Source organism: Pipra filicauda, unplaced genomic scaffold (assembly GCF_003945595.2).
Source record: "Pipra filicauda isolate LSUMZ 115617 unplaced genomic scaffold, ASM394559v2 scaffold583_size265894_pilon, whole genome shotgun sequence".
Classification (NCBI taxonomy): domain Eukaryota; kingdom Metazoa; phylum Chordata; class Aves; order Passeriformes; family Pipridae; genus Pipra; species Pipra filicauda.
The window spans coordinates 245558-265514 of NW_024104735.1; the positions used below are offsets into that span (position 1 = coordinate 245558).

The following is a 19957-nucleotide window of genomic DNA, read 5'->3' on the forward strand; positions in this document are numbered from 1 at the left end:
AGAATTTCTGCTATTTTTATCCCCTCTTCCTCATTGCACCGATTCATTAAAACCAACACAATTGTCACATGCAAATTAGCTGCACAGATAGTGTGGCAATTGAAAAAATTACCTCTGATGTTGCACTTGGCCCACTTAACTATTAACGTTGTTGACCCAACTCTGTCTACCTATTTAGTCATAACAATTAAAATAATTATGAATACTTACCTAAATTACATCTTAATGTCTTGAATTTATATTGTGAAGATAATTTCACTTCATTTGAGTAATGAAAATTCCATAGAGTCTATATTGTACCATTATTCAGATTACTTGCTATAAATGCTATTTAGCTTAGATGCTAAATTTCTCAAAGGACCCACTTTAAAAATCAATATTACTGTGAGCTAATTAACAGACTTCTAAATTCTCAGAAAAATATTCCCTACTCCGATAAATGTGTAAGGCTGCTGAGTGCAGGAAGGGGCAAAGATGATATTTTCAGATATAACAAAAATGCTCAATACCTTCTCTGCATGTAACATGCAGTTCTGTTTAACGTTGGAGCTAGCACTGGTGGTTGTGTAATAAATTAGGAGTGATAATAAAAAAACAAAATAACTTTTGTAATAAAATAAGGTCATGATTGGTGACAGCCAACATGGCTACACTAAGGGCAAATCATGCCTGACAAATTTGGCGGTCTTCTGCAATGCAGTTACAGCACTGGGGGATAACAGAAAACAATTGATGTAATCTACCTGGATTGTGCAAAGCATTTGAAACTGAACCACACAATATTCTTGTCTCTAACTGGAGAGACATGGACTTGGTGGATAAGGAATTATCTGAATGGCTGCATTCAAAGAGTTGTGGTCAATAGCTTGATGTCCCAGTGGAGACCAGTGATGAGTGGTATTCCTCAGGGGATGGTGCTGGGACTGGCACTGTTTAACAGCTTCGTCAGCAACATGGACAACGGGCTTCAGTGCACCCTCAGCAAGTTTGCCAACAACACAGTCAACACAGAGGAATGGAATGCCATCCAGAGAGACTTTGACAGGCTTGAGAAGTGGGCTTATGGGAACCTCATGAAGTTCTACAAGGTCAAGTGCAAGGCCCTGAACACAGGTCAGGGCAATCCCAAGCACAAATACTGGTTGGGCAGAGAATGGTTTGAGAGCAGCCCTGAGGAGAAGGGCTTGGGGGTATTGGTTGACAAGAAGCTCAACATGAGCCAGCAATGTGTGCTCACAGCCCAGAAAGCCAACCATATCCTTGGCTGCATGAAGTGTGGCCAGCAGATCAAGGGAGGTCTTTCTGCCCCTTTCCTCCTCTATCGTGAGATTCCATTTGGAATATTGCATCCAGCTCTGGAGCCCTCAACATAAGAAGGACATGGTCCTGTTGGATCTAGTCCAGAGGAGGGTCAGGAAGATGATCATAGAGCTGAAACACCTCTCCTCTAAAGGCAGGATGAGAGACTTGGGGTTATTCAGCCTGGAGAAGAGAAGGCTCTAGGGAAACCTTATTGAAGCTTTCCAGTACCTGGAAGGGGCCTACAAGAAATACAGAGAGGGACTTTTCACAAGGGCAAGTAGTGGCAGGACAAGTCAATAGCTTTAAACTGAAAGAGGACAGATTTAGGTTGGACATGAGGATGCAGTTCTTTACTGTGAGGGTGGTGACACACTGGAACAGGTTGTTCAAAGGAAATGTCAATGCTCTATTGCTGACAGTGTGGAAGGCCACTTTGGATGGGGCTTTAGGCAGCCTGGTTTAGTGGAAAGTGTACCTGCCCATGACAGGGGAGTTGGAATTATATGATCTTTAGGATCCCTTCCAACCCAAACTATTCTGTAATTCCATGACATGAAAAAACTCGGTTCACCTCCCAGAATGTCTTACAGAAGTATTTCCTTCCCCATATTTTTATCAATCCTAGTCATGTTTTTTAAAATGTGAGCCACCCAAATCACCCCAGAGAACACAAAATGCAGCATCAAAGACTTTGACTCTAAAATTCTGAGCAGAATCTACGTCTTAAAAACAGGATATTCCCAGAAAGGGCCTCTAATAGCACCAAGGAAAACATGCTCAAGAAAATAATTCAGTCTTCACCCACTTACACCCTAAAGTTATGACTGACATCTTCAAGTGCTTGTTTCACCTCCTGCCGGCAACTGAATCCTGCTCACACTGGCAGCTTTACCTTTGAGTGGCCTGGTGTTCAAGCTCTCTGTTCAGAGCAGACAGAGCAGCTAGGAAACCACATCAGTCCTTTGACGGTGTCTAGAAAGTAGGCCCTTCTCTTAGATGTCATCAGAGCTTGATCTGGTAGGAAGCCTCAGAGCACGCCCAAGGCAGAAACACAGGAGCACAGCATGAATTGGTTGCTGCTCTTTCTTAAAAATGGGTCAAAAGGAGGAAGAATGGTTTTATCTTTCTTTCTCGTAGCACAACCAACCTATCAGAGTATTCATGTAGAAGGTAAGAGACCAGATTTATTTCTCTTTCTCATACTTAAATTTCCTTAAAAAAGAGCAAGCTATGAACCAACTAATAGGAAAGGATACTCTGGCATTGAGGAGGAATCATTCATTGGTCCTGCTGAAACCCAATTGCTGTGAAGGTTAGTCAGTAAGCCAGAAAGGAATGTTATCGTTTAGATCAGTGACAGCTGGCTGTGGTAAATCAGTCTTCTTGTGCCATTGCTAGAAATGTTTCTAAGTTTACATCCAGTGGCTGCCAAATATAAAAAGCAGAGAAAAAGCTAAAAATTCAGGACTTTCTATTTCTTTCAACCAAGTATCCTAACTTCTGAGCTATGTACTCAAGCTTCTGTTGTAATTTGGAAGAAAACAGTGAGCCAGATGTCCTTATCCAAAGGGCTGACTTGCATGTCAAGATCAAGGAAACAGTACAGGAAATCCAGCCTACAAATGGTGTCTAATGCAGGGCTGCAAAGGGAGGCAAAACTTTCAGATATAACTCCTGCTTTGGAGCATCTCACTGGTTTCCTCTGCTTGCCATTGCAAACCCTTTTCTTAATTGCCTTTCTCTTCCTATTAAGTTACGCAGGGTCTTGTTTGCCTAATTCAATTGTAGACATCCTGCTCCCAGAGACAGGAACTGTACGGTCGAGCATCATGATGCTCACCAGTTGTTGCAGCTCAGTGTTGCTTTTATTATGCTCTTGGAGGCCTCACTTGGCCATTTGGAGTCCAACCTGTGCACTGCAAAATCAAGGCACTGCCTAACCTTCAGGTGACCAAATAATTTTCAGGACCTAGTTGCTAGTAATTAGAGATTAGAGTTAGGTTGACTGGACATGCTGCTTTGCTTAATATTACTAAATATAGTAAAATATGAAGCAGCTCCCAAAAATGAGAAAGATTGAAAAATGAATGGTGTTTTCTATGTGCCACTGAATTGTTATGTCTAAGTATATTTCACAGTCCATCGTGCTGCTTTTGATATGTAGTGGTGCAGAAAAGGGTAAAAGGTAAGAAAGATTGTAAGCTAATAAGAAATTGGAATATACTAACTTTCTTTAGGTGAAAATTAGTGTCTTTAGTTTGCCTGCCAAATATAGTTGTTATACTGAGAACCATTTTAACATATTCTTACAGATTTTGTTTGCTAAGACAAGCACAAGGAATGGTAGGATTGTCATCTCCCACTGCACACAGATATCTCTTACATGTGATTTTTTCTTATACAAACCACTGTGATTTATTTCTACAGTATTTACAGAGATATTACTGGCCAAATCCCTGAAGCCCATGAGGTAAGCAGAGATGGTCTACATTTTCTTCAAGCCCTTTCTAAAAATAACAGAACATTTGATTAAGGGTTGACATTTTTCTTTTCTTCCTTTGCTTGTTCTTGTAATTCATTTCACAGGGGAAGTGGGCTGTGTTTTTCTTATCCCTTCCAACTCAGCAGCCAGGAGGCTGGCTTTGCAGGCCCACTCCCGTCACCACGGCAACCAGCAGATCGCTCTGATGTGATCCCATGCGCTTTATGTCACTACACAGTGCTATTGTTCTCCAGTAACAATTTGGGAGATGCATTTCTCATAAAGAAGGATTGATTATCGTTCCACTGGTCATCCCACACATCACATGTGGACTACTGCATCACCTTAGGATGTGTTTCAATTCCCATGTAGTGACTTCAAGAATGACTGCTTTGCACCATGAAGCCTATGTTCAGCACCAAGCAGACCCCACTCCTCAGAAACATTGTAGGGAATCTGAACTGAGGCTCCAGTTCTCAAGAATCATCAGTATGACCATACTAGGTGAAATGAAAGATCTTCTTGATTCAGTGTTTCTGCTAGTGGCCAAAACTGTCCAGAAAAGCAAAATACATATCATGCCTGCACTGGAAAGTATTTCTTTTTAATGTATTGCAAAGATGGCAGAAGCCCTGGACTAGCTTTCTTACAAATTAATTTTGGGAAGATATATTCCACAAGATAAAAGCACTCCCTTCAAAACTGAGTTATGATGATAGGCCCAAACTGGTAGAGATCATGGAAGAAAGGATATTTAGAATCATCCCCCTGGACTTGGCATTGGTGAGGCCATACCTTGAATACTGGATTCAGCTTTAGGCCCTTCACAAGAAAGGCACTGAAGTGCTGGAGTGAGTCCAGAGAAGGGAATGCTGGTGAAGGATCTGCAGCACAAGTCTTACAAGGAACAGCTGAGGGAACTGGGGGTGTTTAACTTGGAGAAAAGGAGGCTCAGGGGAGACCTTATCACCTTCTGCAACCACCTGAAAGGAGGTTTTATGCAGGTGGGAGTCAGTCTCTTCTCCTAAATTACAAGTGATAGGACAAGAGGAAATGGCCTCAAGTTGTACCAGAGGAGGTTCAGATGGTATATGAGGAAACTTCCTTCATTGAAATTGGTGGTCAATGCTCAATCACGATCCCTGGATATATTTAGAAGACATGTGAATGTGGCACTTAGGAACATCACTTAGCAGTGGACTTGGCAGTGTTAGGGTAATGGTCAGACCTGATGATCTCAAGGGTCTTTCCCAACCTAAATAATTCTATGATTCTATAGAACCACAATCACAGAATGGTTTGGGTTAGAAGGGATCTTCAAATATCACTTAGTTCAACTCCCCTGTAATGGGCAGGGACAATTTTCATGTTCCTCAAAATCCCTTTCAACCTGATGAATGAGTCCAAAGAATGAGAGAAACACATTCCATTTATGCTAATTTTATCTAAAAATTAAAGGTTCCATTTTGGAAAACAATTGGGTAGCCACTGATACATAAGAATTGCACTCTGTAGTGATTCACTGATCACTGCATTTCTTAGTGTTTCTTTTTTGACTCATGACAACATATTTTTAATATTAAACAGTAGCATTTGATGTAGTATGATCTAGCTATGTTATAGATAATGCAGCAACTGTTCCCCAGAACCTATAAAAAACCCCTTTATAGCTATTGACAGGATCTCATATAAAATATTAATTACCACAGGCTTCAAAACAGTTTGCCCACAAATTTTAAGTATCTTGCCACTGAACAATAACATTTATAATTCTGAAATGTAAAATATAAACAAGCACATCCAATAAATAAACAAATGCAAAATCAGATTTCTGGTTGTGTAAGACAGAGAGTAAACTGTCTACTTTCTGGTCCTTTTTTCTCTTCATATCTGTTTCTTCTTCCTGTGCAACCAATTCCCCATCCACATATTGTATTCAGAAATAGTTCTAATACTGTGGCCTTTCTTTCTGTTCACATTATCTGCTTTGTTTACACCTTTTCACCCTTCTACAAACGTTCTTGTATTGTTTACCTCAGATATAACTCAAGAGCAGTAATTAGACTACCACAGTTCTGTTTTCTACCTATACCTGAGTAGTTAGAAGTTACAAATAGTCACAGAAGATGCCATTTTTACAGCAGCATAAATTACTTGCATATAATGGCAGGCATAATCTTTTATTACCAGTGAATACAAGAAAAAAAACAAACATCCCATCCATTTGAAGAAGCTTTTTCAGAGAAATTGAACTAAGTAACTTGTGTTCAGCCAAAGCAAGTACTGTGAAATTTAAAATCACATATTGGTCTCATACATACAGTCCTAGCATCTTGATATAGCCCTTTGAACTATCCCTCCCACCTAGCAACTACTATTTGCTTTAAAGAGTCTTCTATGTAAAGGTAAACTTGTTCTGTTTTTTGACTGAGGAGTTGATTATTCTTCCCATAGATTTACTGCATTTTCTTAAAAATCTCAATTAACGTTTTCAAAATTAGAGAGAGGACAGTTTGATATACTCTTAGGGTACTATTAACAGTACGTAGACTGATTGAGTCCCAAAACACTATGGAAGAATTCTGCTATGTTGCTTCACAGCTGATTTTCGAAGTATGCATGTTGGGATATCTTTTGTCAGAGTGTACTAAGCTGACACTCTAGTAATTCATGTCCCTCAGTCACAAGGAAACCTTTATGCAAGTCAGTCCACCTTGTCTAGCACCCTTCTTCCTGATGCTACTGTGATGAGCATTTTCACCTATCCCCTTCTACAGAAGGATACTGCATTCGACAACTAATATTTTGGGATTCTTTGGGGCCTCCCACTATCCTAATTCAAGGCAATTGTTTTACTGATGCTTTACACATTTCTTCTTGAGCTAGCTTTTTCTAATTTAACTTTTTTTTGTGATAAAAAATTTCTCCTAATAGTCCTGGTGAACACTTGTGAGTTTTCCTTGTCCCTTCTGCCTCTAATATTCCAAACAGAAAAGTGCTATCAACAAACTGGATAATAAAACTGTATGCTCCCAACCTAGAGACAAGATTGTGGGAGACTATAACTTCACTTGATATAATTTCTAGATTTCAGTACGCCTTTTTAAAAGGAAAAGTTACTGCAATAAATAAAACAGACAAAATAGGAGCTGCTGATCCTCACTACACATTATAGGAATGTTGCAAAGTCATAAAGCTACAAAATACCAGAATGCAGATTCTTTAACATTGGCTAAGCACCCTTCACCCCAGGTTACATATTCTACATGGCATCATACACACAGTATAATTATATTTCTGAATAATCCAAGAATTCAGTACAGGAGGATGGATGGTAGTTACAAAGTAAGGCAGCTGATAATTCTTTTTTTAGCCTTTATCATTCTCTGTGTGGGTCCACGTCTTATATATAGTTTCCCATTGAAGACTTCAACAGTAAGAATGACTCACTTTCTTCAGACTTTTTTTAGACATTAATTGAAATAATATTAGACAGCTCCAAACCAGGAATTAATGTATTTTTAAGACTCCTTCAAAGCAAGGTGGCATTTTAATACCCATTATACAGATAAATAATTAAAATAGGATTAATTAGGACTAGAATTAAAAAAAAAAAATCTATTAGCTCTCAATGCCTAAATGCAGGGATTGCTTTCTTCCACTTCAATAACTGCTTAGTACCTATCTGTATATGTATTCAAAGGACAACTGTAGTCATATTCAGTTATAGTTGTGAAGACTCACACTTCACCAAGTCTGCTCCTTCCCTTCCACATGTGTAGCAAAGGATTTTCAGTGCAACAGTTTTATCAGAAAAGTTTGTCACAGTTTCACAGAATTACAGAATCAGAGCATATTCCCAATTAGAAGGGATTCACAAGGATCATCGAGTCCAACTCTTAAGTGAATGGCCCATACAGGTGTCCAGGTAAATCAGAAGCCTAAGACACCTTGGAAAATGGAAAAATTTGAATAATATGGTACTAGAAAGCATGCTGGAAAGCATGGCCAATTTTCAGCAATGAGTCATCTTAAGCCCAGCCAAGCAAACTATCTCTCACTCATCACCAGCTCTGTTCAGTTTGAGCTGTGAGTGACAAGAACATCTCTGTGAAAACTGTTCAGTTAAATCTCCCTCTGCTTTTTAAATCAAGTTAAAACATTTTAAGTCAGTAAAAGAAATTAGATGTGAAGCAGATATCCTCTGTCCCTCTTTGTTTTCTTCTATTCCACCCCATTTCTTCCTCTCTTTCCCTTCTCCCCTCCCGCTGTTCCTCCCTCCCTTTCTCCTCCTCTCCTTCCTTCTCTCCTTCCTTTAATTTGTAGTCAAAAAAAGGACATAAAATAATTTTACTGAGGAAGGAGGAAATGGAGAAAAGGAGGACATGGAGACCACAAGAAGAGTCCAGCCTGCAGGAATGATAAGGCAGAGAGAGATCCCAGAAACCAAGTGCATTTGGGAGGAGAGGGTCAGACACAGAGAACCTCAGAAATAAAGAGAAAAGATAAGTGGTACCCAGGTAGCTCCAGGGGATACAAGAGGAATGCTAAGAAACAGTTTCTACCATGAGTTTGGCTTATAGAAGTAATAAAATATATGACTTAAAGATTAAAATAATTCTAAATTATATTTAGGTAGCTCATACACAGGAAAATGTTCCTGATTGATTTTGCTGGGTCATAAAATATTAATAATTATTAGATACTTGTTTTGTTATTCTGCACTATTTTCAGCTTGAGTCCAATTCTTGCCACAGAATTCATTCAGAACTTAACTGGAGATACTCAATGAGATTCCTCAGGCAATCTGGCTACCTCTGACCCCCTCCTGAGAAACTGTGCTTTCCAGCTACAGGTACTTAGAAATCTGCACTACCAAAGGTTAGACACAAGCAGATAATTGTCCACAAGATAGCTCAAAATATACAGATATTTCTGTCCCTGAGTCCTCTCCTGATTTCCTATATGTGGCCCAGCAATAATATGTAATGTCGTAGCCAGATAATTAAGGGAATAAAGAAGCATTTTCCCCCAAACTCATAATCCAAATCAAAAGCTGACCACAGAGAAGACCCTTAGATATATTGTCCTATGCATTCTCCATGGACCAGGCTGCTTCTGCATGTGTTAGTAAATGTTTTCTTCATTCTCTTTTCCCCTGAATCTCCATTTCTTATTTTTGAAGAATGAAGGAAATCAGAATGCATTTTAAATAAATATATATTTGAAGTAGAGTTAGAAAGAGAAATCAACCACATAAGCAGTGACAGCAGAATTTGCTGACAAAAAGCCTGATATTACTGGGAATCAAAGATTCGTCTGTATATGGGTTCTGTGGTATAATATTCCACTCTTGCTGCATAAAGTTATTTTTCTCAGCAGAAAGTGAAGATCTACTATTTCTACAGGAAATAAAGCAAGTACTTAAAAAATCAGAACATCAAGAAAAAAAACGTTCATGGACAGAACAGACACATTGCCAAATTCCAAGAGAGATGGAAAATAAAATTACTTGCATTGTCAATTTGTAATTCCTTTCTGGCAACAAGAGGGACGCCTAGGGAGTTCAGAGAAGCGATCAGGGCTATAATATTCATATTATATTTAAAAATGGATCAAGGCTAAAAACCAACTCAGTATTGTGCAGTCTTTTATCCTAATGCAGCATAGCAGCTAAGAACTGCTATTTCTTTATAAACGCCATCTTAACTTACTTCAAGAAGTGGTCTTTCTACGTGATTAAAAGGGGAGCTGTTTGTGGAGAGAGCAAACCTGAAGAAGTGAAAAAGCTGTTAAATAGTGTGGTTACTGAATAATAGAAGCTAACAATCACTTCAGATATTGTAAGAGCTGTAATCAGCTGCAACAAATAACATATATTTTTTTAGTGTAAGCTGTAAGATACCAGTGAACACGCAGATTTTTTCCTGCTCTTCCTAATTGCAAAAGGGGATTCTGCACAGAGGGGCCACTCTTTGCTAATTTTTGGCTGCTAATTAGGCAGTCAAAGAAAATACTATTTGGGATTTATATCGGAAGGTCACTTGATAGGTGTTTATCCAGCATACTTTTATTCACGGTATTCCAGTTTTTAATATTTAAACTGACTGTTAGTACTTGTATCTGCAGTAACCTTATGCCTCCACCTCTGCTACCTGGGCAAATTCTTTGGCTTTTGTATTTCAAAACTTCTATCTAGATCTAGTCTTCAGATCAAAAACTTTTGAAATAATTATTATCTAATCAAACAAATCTAGAGCAGGTATGGCACATCTCGCAAATTTAACCCATTGCTGTTCCTATCAATAATATTATGAAATCATTCAGCTTCCAATACTTCAATAAAATACCACATAAGCATAATAAACATCTGAAACATGAGATTTCAGTTAAGTTAGGGGTTGTATTTACAACAAGTGTATAATTTTTTCTAATGTTCCAGATGAACAATACTAGACAAGTGTACATCACTGCTGAATGTGAAGAGAAGGCAGTTTAGGGGGCTCATTATTGTTTTAAATGACTGTTGGGCTAAGGTTGTACAATCATTAAGCAATGCAACATTTAAAACCAAGTTTTATTTTTACCTGCTAATACTTTGAAATGTGTGCTTCTGCATACTCAAATCTCAGTACACTTAGTGAGAAAGGAATTTTGAGGGAAAAAAAATCAGTAAAGAAACCTGTGACTGAAGACTCTATCATAAGGTATATGAATATAAGGGGTGAGCTGAGGTCACTCAGCTACTGTAACTCTCCAGTTCTTTATTTCTGAGCACATGGAAAATTTCCCCTTAGTGAATAACCTTTTTGTGTAATATGTGTATGCACAAACGTCTGTGTGCAAGTGTGTGTGGGAACAGACAGAATGAATAGCATGTTGAAAAAGGCTACATGGCTTTCATCACTTTTGTCATTACCAAGGCTAAAATGGATGCTGAGGTGTTGGTACCATAAACAATATATGGGCATGGTGTGTGGAAGAAGGAAAAAAATTCTCCAATGTGTGGGAAAACAAAAGACTTCTAAAGTGAAGGACAGTAAGTTTACATGCCCAGAAAATTTACCAGTAGTCAGGTAAACTCTATATCAGGAATGTCTTGCTTGCATGGCAACTCCAGTACATCATTCTAAACCAGCTTTTAAAAGGTAGCTCTACTTTTACTAGCCAAATTAAGCTTGTATCCCTTGTCGAAATTTTAGTAAATTTTGACAGAAGAAAAGCTTCTCATCTAAATGATGAGGGGCACAATGTGTTGTACACTACATCTGTTTCCTTTAAATAGTTTCTTCATCTCCCAACTGCAGAGTTACTTCATTTAGTTTTATTCTCTTTCCATTACATCCTATTGCAACATTTTGTATGCTCCCCCATTTTGTCCCCACTACAGTCAGAACTGATGATGGGATCTGTTGCCAATAACACCACCATCCATTTCCTTCTTGATTAATAGTTGTATGGTGAATGGTTGAAGATAAACAGCTCAGGAGAATGGAAATCTTATTGAGGAAGAATCCTGCCATCTAAAATACAGATCAGTACTACATTTGTATTTTAGTTGTCCTCTAACAATTTATTCATTCTCTGGACATTCTCAAAAATGATTGCTAAAGGATCTGGTATTTTCTCTTCAGTTTCTTAAGACTTCATCAAACATCACCTAACCTAGATGATTTAGATATTTTAATTAACCAACTGTTCTTTTGTCTGCTTGCAGTATGATAGCTCTCACTCTTCCTCTAATTTCTCAGTGGTCTTCATTAACACTATACTTCACTAATTATCATACTTTGTTCTTTATTCTAAAACTAAAATGAATTTCATCTGATTCCAACGGTGGTTGTAACTTCCTTAATATTCCTTTTAGCTATTGCATGTTGATAAAAACTTTTCTACTCACATAACTAATGAAATTGCATTTTCTCTCCTAACTTTTTTTCCTTTTTCTATTTTGATTATTTATCTGTTCTTTCTTGATGTGTTCTCTCTTTGTTTTAGATTGTTTCTGTTTTTGATGTGCAATAATACTTGTTCATATAACTACCCGAGCTTTTCTTACATCATCTGGTCTTCATTCAAAAAGGATAACATGCCCAAGAATCATATGTTTATTTCCAGTTATCTGTTGGTACTCATTAATCTCTACCTGATAACTCCTTCAGAATCCCAACATGCAATTATCTGTAATCAAGCTTCTCTGTACTGCTCTGTCTTTTAACTTAGTCAGGGAAGTCTGTCATTGTTTGAAATTAATTTAGCTACTGTTCCAGATTCCATTTAATCATTTCTTGTTGGACAATGTTGTTCTAAAACAGTAATATACACAATTGTATACTGCATTCCTTTAAAAATTTCTTTTGTTTGGTTTTTTTTTTTAAAATTTCATTTAATTAAAAAGTATTCTCATATGAAACAACTAAGAATCAGCTGTAACTTCTTATTACATACAGGACACTGTTTTAAGTTTACCATTCCCTTTCATAGCAAAGACTTACATTATTTACCTACAATGTAAATAAAATTATAAACCGATTGTCCTGTGAATCTTCAGTTTTTTACTCTGAAGAGTAAAAACTCTTAGATTTTCTGCTTTTCTTAAGCTTTAAATTTTCTGTTACTTTTAACAGTTTATATATTGTCAGGTTTTCAGTATCTTTCATCAGTTATCAAGAACAGCATTATAAACATCACTCGATATACAAACATTTCTAAGTCTTGAAGATTTACCATTGTTCTTTTTGATAACGAAATCAGCTAAAAGTTTTTGGCCTTAAATAAAAACACAGTGTGATGCTGATCACACCTCTTACTTTATAAGTTATTAAGATGTCATCCTTTGTTCTGATTATTAGAATTTTCATCTGCTTTATCAAACTAACTTTCACAGGAAACATTTGTTACCAGTTTCTCATAAAATTGTATTTAGGGCCAATAGACAATTCCCCATACATGTAGTCTCAGAATACAGCTCATCAGTGTTTGTACATCAAAATCAAGGCCACCCTCTGCACTAGGCAGGCTTTTAGCTTAAGCACAATGTTTAACATTAACATTTAACATATTTTTAGAACAGATGGAACTAATTCCAGTCCTCACATTATCGTACTCACAGATACGTATAATGAAATAGTTTCACTTTTAGTGGTGACTGTACATGCAATGGCTTTCAATGTCTGAATTTGGCCCTTTGTTCTTAGTCTCAGGGTATGATTGAGCCAAATACATTGCCATGTACATTGGACAAGATCTTTTCTCTCAGACTGCTGCAGAGTGAGCTTAGCAAAGTAACACAGATGTCACTAACCTGAATGGCAGAGGTGAGTGTAAGGACATTCCACCGAATATACTGGCATCTGTATTCTCAACCAAGAGTACAGCCTGAAGTTCTGTCTGTCTACCTTGTAGGTACAACCTTTTGTGGAACAACATTTAAATAAAGACAACCACATATTCCAGAACAACCAGAGAAACCCTCACCTGAAGATCTACTTAGCAGAACCTAGCAGACAGGCAGATAGACCCATCCCTGATTACACCTTCAAGTTACAACTGTTGAGATAGGTTTAGATGAAAACACACTCCCTCTGACTCTCAAGGAATCCCCCATTCCCAGGATGTCTTAACAAAGTCTGTTTGGAGATTGGTTCCTTAAGAAAAAAATGTTCAAGTGAAATACATAAAAATTATATTGTTTCTCTGTTGAGTAATCATTACTGCCAAAATTTTCACAAAGTGCAGGATCATCACCAGTCTGCAGTGCTGTGTTTTTCACTATTACATACACAGATACATAAACATGAAGTGGATTCCTCTAAACTCCCTTTCCTCTGGGAAATGAGCACTGCCTCTCCAGATCTGCATGCGCTCATAGATGAAGAATCATCTGGGATCACAAAAAAGAAAGACAGTGTAAGCTATTATTTACACATGCAATACTGAGGAGTACATTAATAAGCCCTTCTGCCTCTTGACCAGCTTGAGGAATACCATGACAGAAGCATTAACTGGAACATGTGGAATGGGATTATTTGTTAGACCTGCTGCTGTTGCAGGATGACAGGCACAATCTTCAACTCTGGCACCCACCTGAGCTCTAATTTGCAGTTTCTGTAGTAAGAATCCCTACTGGGATGAAAAAGAAGATCTTGAAGCCTCAGGGCTGGATGTTCTGAGGGAGGAGAAAAGGCTGTAATAAAAATACTTTGTATTTTGTTTTCAGTGAATTCTGTATGGATTCTAGCCCAAACTGAGCCATCAAAAAACTTTGTGTCTACATGATAGCTTAAGGAGATCCAGTACAAACCCATCAATATAGCCCAGACAGTGATTCAACTGATCCGATGAATCTACTAATTTATCCTACAATAACTACCCTAATAGTTATTCAGTCACCCAGCTAAATTGCATTCTATGTTCCACTGACTTTTATGTCTGATTAGGTGCTTCACCCAGTCACCCACAGAATCATTTGAGGTGCTGCAAATGGACATTGCCTGGAATCCAACTGAAGCTCCAGACAGCTAGGGCTATTTTATAGAGCCTGTATCACATATTCCAGGCCTACACAGATGTCTCAGATATCTCAATTTCAACATGAGGGAACTGATGAGTTCTAAACGTCTACTGACATGTAAATAGACATGTAGTTGTCTATATTTGAACTTTAAATCTGCCCCATTCTATGGGTTACTGGGGTCAAGGAGAGGAAGACTCAGAAGACAGCTGAGTGACAAAAAGTCACTTTACTCATGGAACAAGCCAGGGCTACACTGACACTGAGAGGACTCCACATTTCAAGTTCTATAGATCTGCCATAAAACTAAGATCCTCCAGAGTGATTAAAGGCAAGAATTCCTGTGTACTCGAGGAGAGCAAATCCTAGGAATGGCATCTGGGAGAGGACAGTCTTCAGATAAACTTCAGCTAATAAACCTCCAGAACTAGTGAAAAATGAAAGAAAAGAAACAAAGGAAGAAAGAGAGAGAGAGGAAGGGAGAAAAGTCAAAACCTAACTAAAAACTAAAGTCAAAACAGTCAGCTAAGGGGAATTGAGATGGTAGTCCATGTCTAGCACTGAGAAGCCAGGTAAATACTTCTGCAGGTAAGTTCACAGCATGAACAAAAACACAGAAAATTATTAGAAGGTAAAGAAATGCATATGTAACTAAGATAATAAGTGGAAACTCAAGACATCTATAATCAGTTTTTAGATAAGTCGCAAACTCTGTGAGACCTGTATAATTTAAGATTCAGCTGCCTAATCATCACACTCTAGAGCCATCTGAGGTGCTCAGTGACATCCCACCCGAACTTCAGCTGCTAATCATGAAGGGTCTGGCTGTCTCTGGTCCTCAGTAATATGTCAGCCTTGTCTAGATCTCCTGGATTCCCTACTGTATTTCAATTGGTACTAGGCACCTATATTTAAGCAACTACATTGATCTGTTAAACATTATGTTAGTAGGTACTTTAAGAATTACTACCTCATCTCAAATTTATAATCAGTTTTAAAGTCCACCCTGTAGTCACTCTATGCCTCAGTTTCCCCACAGTAAAAAAAGAATACTTAGGCAATACTTAGGATCATCAGACAACGCAAGCCACTTAATGCCCTTAGTTGAAGGGGAAGAGAGGCATATCTGTTAACAGCAGCAATCAAAGTCTACAGTCTAATGCAAACATTAACTGTTAATAGTGAACAGTATTTTAGAATGCCAAAAATATAATAAAATGCTTCATATTTTTCTGTTAATTCATTTTTATGATGTGGTCCCTGTTTCTATCATAGTGTGTTTTATAAATACATTTAAGAGACATTACTTTCATCAAATTGCAATCTTAAGTGATAAAATTTCAGAATATCTTACATGATTAGGATAACCTATAAATAGATAGTCATATGCAGTCCTTAATCAGAAGTAGTCCTCACTGGGCAGTGATTTGATTGAACTGCTTTTATCTCTGTGCATCCAGAATTGAGTCTTTGATGAAGCTCCAGAGTTGTAGAAAGCTGCATGCAACCATTTAGTGACCTTGCACATTTATATATTTACATCTGTTTCTCTGTAATTCAACTTTTTTTTTTCTCAGCATACTAAGTGAGGCAGGCCTGCAAGTCTGCATAAATTTATAGCTTGTCCATGGGACCAATGCATCAAAAAGATGGATAGGTTTCATTATGGCTTATATCTAGTTTATATAGTGTGATTTATGATTGATCTAATTGTTTTCTTGCACTTCAGAATTATTTTACCTACAAAATAGCCTTCATGTTATGAAACTGCAATATCATCTGCATCTTCAGAGTATCTGCACAAAGTCACTACAAATTTTTACATCTGAAGGACACTGCAGCCTATTACACAACAAATTATCAAAGTTAATGATTGCATATTCGTATACATATTCAAGTATGATACTATTACAAGCACGTGTGAACCAAGCCTTGGGATTGAATCTGCCTGGGGCCTACTAAATATTATGGAAGTGTCGTTCCTGCACGACATTAATAGTAGATAGAAACTGCACTTGCTATGTGTGCAAACATGCTGTAATTAGAAATAAAGCAGTTAATGAAATAATACTAATTTTTTAATATTATGTTTCAACATATTTTTAAAACACCATATTCATAAAGCATTTAAAAATATTAATACTGTAAAGTTTATATTAGGAAACAACCTGATTCCTATTAAGTCCACATACTTCAGGTAAGATAAACAAATCTCCCTAATTCTAAGTACAGTCTGGTGAATAACTTTCCTAATGCCCAAGGGGACTAAACATAAAGAGTTAATTTCCATGATCTAATGAATAATTAACCATGAAATCTTTTTATCGGAAAACCACTTTTTTATTAAAATGCTAATTTAATTAATAGAATTTTGCTGTTTAGAGTAGTATATATAGAATATATTTGTTCTCAGATGTATGTTATTCCATGGACATTAATTATAACATTGTGATATTCTCTCATCTGTTCTGAACATCTAGTAAGACCTGTACTACTAAATCATACTTAATAGGAGTGTGATGGTTGTTGCTTAGGCAACAGAATGAATAAATGCAGGTCAGAATGTGCTTCCAGAAAAACAAAAGCAGGAATATAGTAGAGAATGAATAAGAAATATGTCTTAACTGATTTTTACTGCACTGAAGTATTAGATTTCTTCACTGTAAAGTAGCTAACCTATCTGAAACATTTAATTTAATAAGATTGAAAACTCTAGCTTAATATGTAAACCACTGTAATAAAGGTAAAGCATTTCTGTCATATTAAGGAAGATTACAACACATTGAAGTAATCTGATTTTTTCTCTTAGCATAGCAGGTGTTTCTTCTCTCATTTTCCTATATACTTTCCGAGTTTAATTTTCTCTTTAACATTTTGACTAGAATGGAAAATAATTTCTCAAGCACTCATTTAAATTTTTCAAAGGAGGTTTTTCTTACATAATGCTAATATATTCAAAGGAATAATATAAAAAGAAATCACTGTTTTTTGATAATTCTTATTTCCAATAAAATATGGGAACTATAAAATTTCTGGTACAAACAAAAACTGAAATATGTAACAGCAGGATGAACAGTGTGAAATCAATAAATTAGGAACTCTTGGATTATTCCATTCACACATGTATGTTATGTCAATTCATATTAAGAGTAATTAAGTATTTTACCTGCAACATATATTTAAAAACAAAGCACTTCAGAAAAGGTTAAAATTATCAGAAAACACTGGCTAACAGATAGGTATGCAAGCATAACTTACTCTCTCTGATACCTTAAAAGTTTGATTTCTATACTGAATAATAACATCTTGTATATAATTTGTATGTTTACATAAGTATACTAATAAGAGACATAGGAAAGTCTTATGAATTCCCAGAGAATGTGGTTCAGGCCCCTCCAGAGTCAGGGTATGACTGAAAAGCCCTCCAGGGTAGTTTATCTGGCTTCTCTTGTGCTCATAATCTACCTGTGGTAGGTGTACCCCTCTGCATTTGCTGTGCCACCTACAGCCTCTTGTGAAAAATTTCCTTCTGTAACCTCTTTAAGACTAAATGGTCATCTACTTATGTAACTAATGCTACAACACATATGAGAATATGTAGTTACATTTTGGGAAACCGTAGCATGAAACACATCTTGGATTTTATTTTTTTTCACATTGCTGAGCACGGCTTTGTTTTCAAGAATACTTAAAGGCAAAGATTCTAATGATTTTTAATGAATAAGCAAATGATCACATGGCAGCCATGTAAAAACAGGAAGAAACCTCTGCACTATTATTATGTGGAAATGACAGTGATACGTGCCTTAATTTTCTGATCAGTAATGGCATATAATGTTGTTCACAAAATAATTTAAATAGGAAGACTACAACTCATGTGATGATTTTATAGTCATAATTCATGCTGTTTCACTTCTGTTTCTTATATGATGTGTGCAAGTTATGAAAAGTTAGAACTGTTCCAACATATACATGGTTATTAAAAATATCTTTAAAAGGTATTTTAAAAGATGTTTTAGGGTCTGCTACTTTATAAGAAATGCAGTCAGGATTTTTGGAAGAGGTTGAGATAATGGGAATACTGAAGCAGATAGAAAAGTGATTATATAACAGCCTTACAAGTAAGCTTCTCGCTTTACTGTCAATATTCATTACAATTGAAAGTTTGTGCATGACAGATCTCTGTTACTTTACACCACATGGTGATACTGTAAATCTTGAAGTACCTAACATTTCATTTCATTCAAATATTCCTGATAAATGCCTACAGTTAAAACATGAAAATGGAACAATTAATAGGAATGCATTACTTTTCCTCCCAGGGCATAAGTTTCAACAAGTGAATCCCATAGCCTGACTATCTAAGATGCAAAAATATTTAACTGAGACATTCAGAATCACTTGCAGAGAGAGCACACTTCATTAAATAATTTTCTGTTATTAAAATACCTCTCAAGACAAGAATGGCATTGCATGTTATTTAATTATCATTGCAAGTTAATGTTGAAATAAAAGTAAGAATGTGATGTAGTGCAGAAAGGGGTGCTTGCAGCTTTTACATACTATGAAAATCCTTCAATGGATTAAAAGAATGGTGCATTTTTCTTCTTTAATCTGAAGATTTATGAGGGAGAGAAAGAACCTTAATATTCAGTTTTTATTTTACCGTATTTCAGGCTAGAATATTTTGTAATGTGTACAGTTTGGAAGTTTATACAAGGACAATTTATATACTAATTCAGCTACACATAGAAAAGTGAAACACCAAACAGATCTCAGTGCAATGCAGAATAGCTTTAAGGTTTTTATGAGCACATAAGAGACAGACAAAAAAAGGCAGAGCTACAGTGTATATACACAGCTATGCACAGAAGATTTCTTACCATAAATTGCACATTGTCAAATCCATTAGCCAGCAAGTGGTTTTCATACTGAGGTAGCCCAATATTTTCCAACCATTGTCCCACTGTCTGGACAGGGCATCGGGGTCCTGTAGGAGGGTGAAGAGGGAGGCGTTTAAGCAACGAATAACCATCCACCGGATAATAGCGGTAGTCCTGGGCTGAGAGGTGGCATTGCCACATCGTGTTCCTGGAAAAGTTGGTATCAAACGAGCCCGCCAGCTTGACAGATTAATGTTTCCAGCAAGCAGAAAAGTCAGAAGTAAAACATAGTTTTCAGGGCAGTATATAGCGTAAGATCTGATCGCAGCTCTACATTTCTTAGTTATTAATCTTTACTACAGACCAGTACGTCATACAGTAGGGAGGAAAAAAAAAAGCATATCAAGCTGTCAGCTAAGCTGTTCTCCGTTATATGCGATTGTTGGAATACTCCACAATGAGCAATGCACTGCCAGCAGCAAGAATTCTTTTTATCAAGTACTCCTACACTCATCAGTATGCATCCCCATGCTTCTTGCTCCCCCTCGCTCGCTCCCCTTCATTACCCAGCCTAGGCTACACCTCGCATTTTCAATAATAGCCATCAGATAAGGCAGATTTTTTTTGTCTGCAAGCTGTAAGCCTGCTGCTGCTGCTTCCTCCTACACACCCATCCAAGCGTCAATCTTGAATGATGAGAGCAGTCAAAACAAATGCAGAAAATAGCAAGATTCAAAAGCAACCTAGAGCACTTAAATCTGAATAAAATCTTCATAC

At 37.0% G+C, this 19957-nt stretch overlaps 1 protein-coding gene across 3 annotated transcripts in view; it reads right to left on the minus strand.

Annotated features, from left to right (window-relative positions):
* The window catches only part of LOC113993801 (ankyrin repeat and sterile alpha motif domain-containing protein 1B-like), a 195472-nt gene extending 175729 nt beyond the window's left edge, over positions 1–19743 (minus strand). For 2 of the 3 annotated variants that reach the window (XM_039387705.1, XM_039387704.1), the window contains exon 1: positions 19181–19742. In XM_039387705.1, coding sequence (XP_039243639.1) covers positions 19181–19381 — 201 coding nt within the window. In that variant the 5' untranslated portion in view covers positions 19382–19742. Of the gene's footprint in view, positions 1–19180 lie in introns of all 3 variants that reach the window. The other variant, XM_039387706.1, reaches the window with a different exon arrangement.
* Positions 19744–19957: the final 214 nt, after the last annotated feature.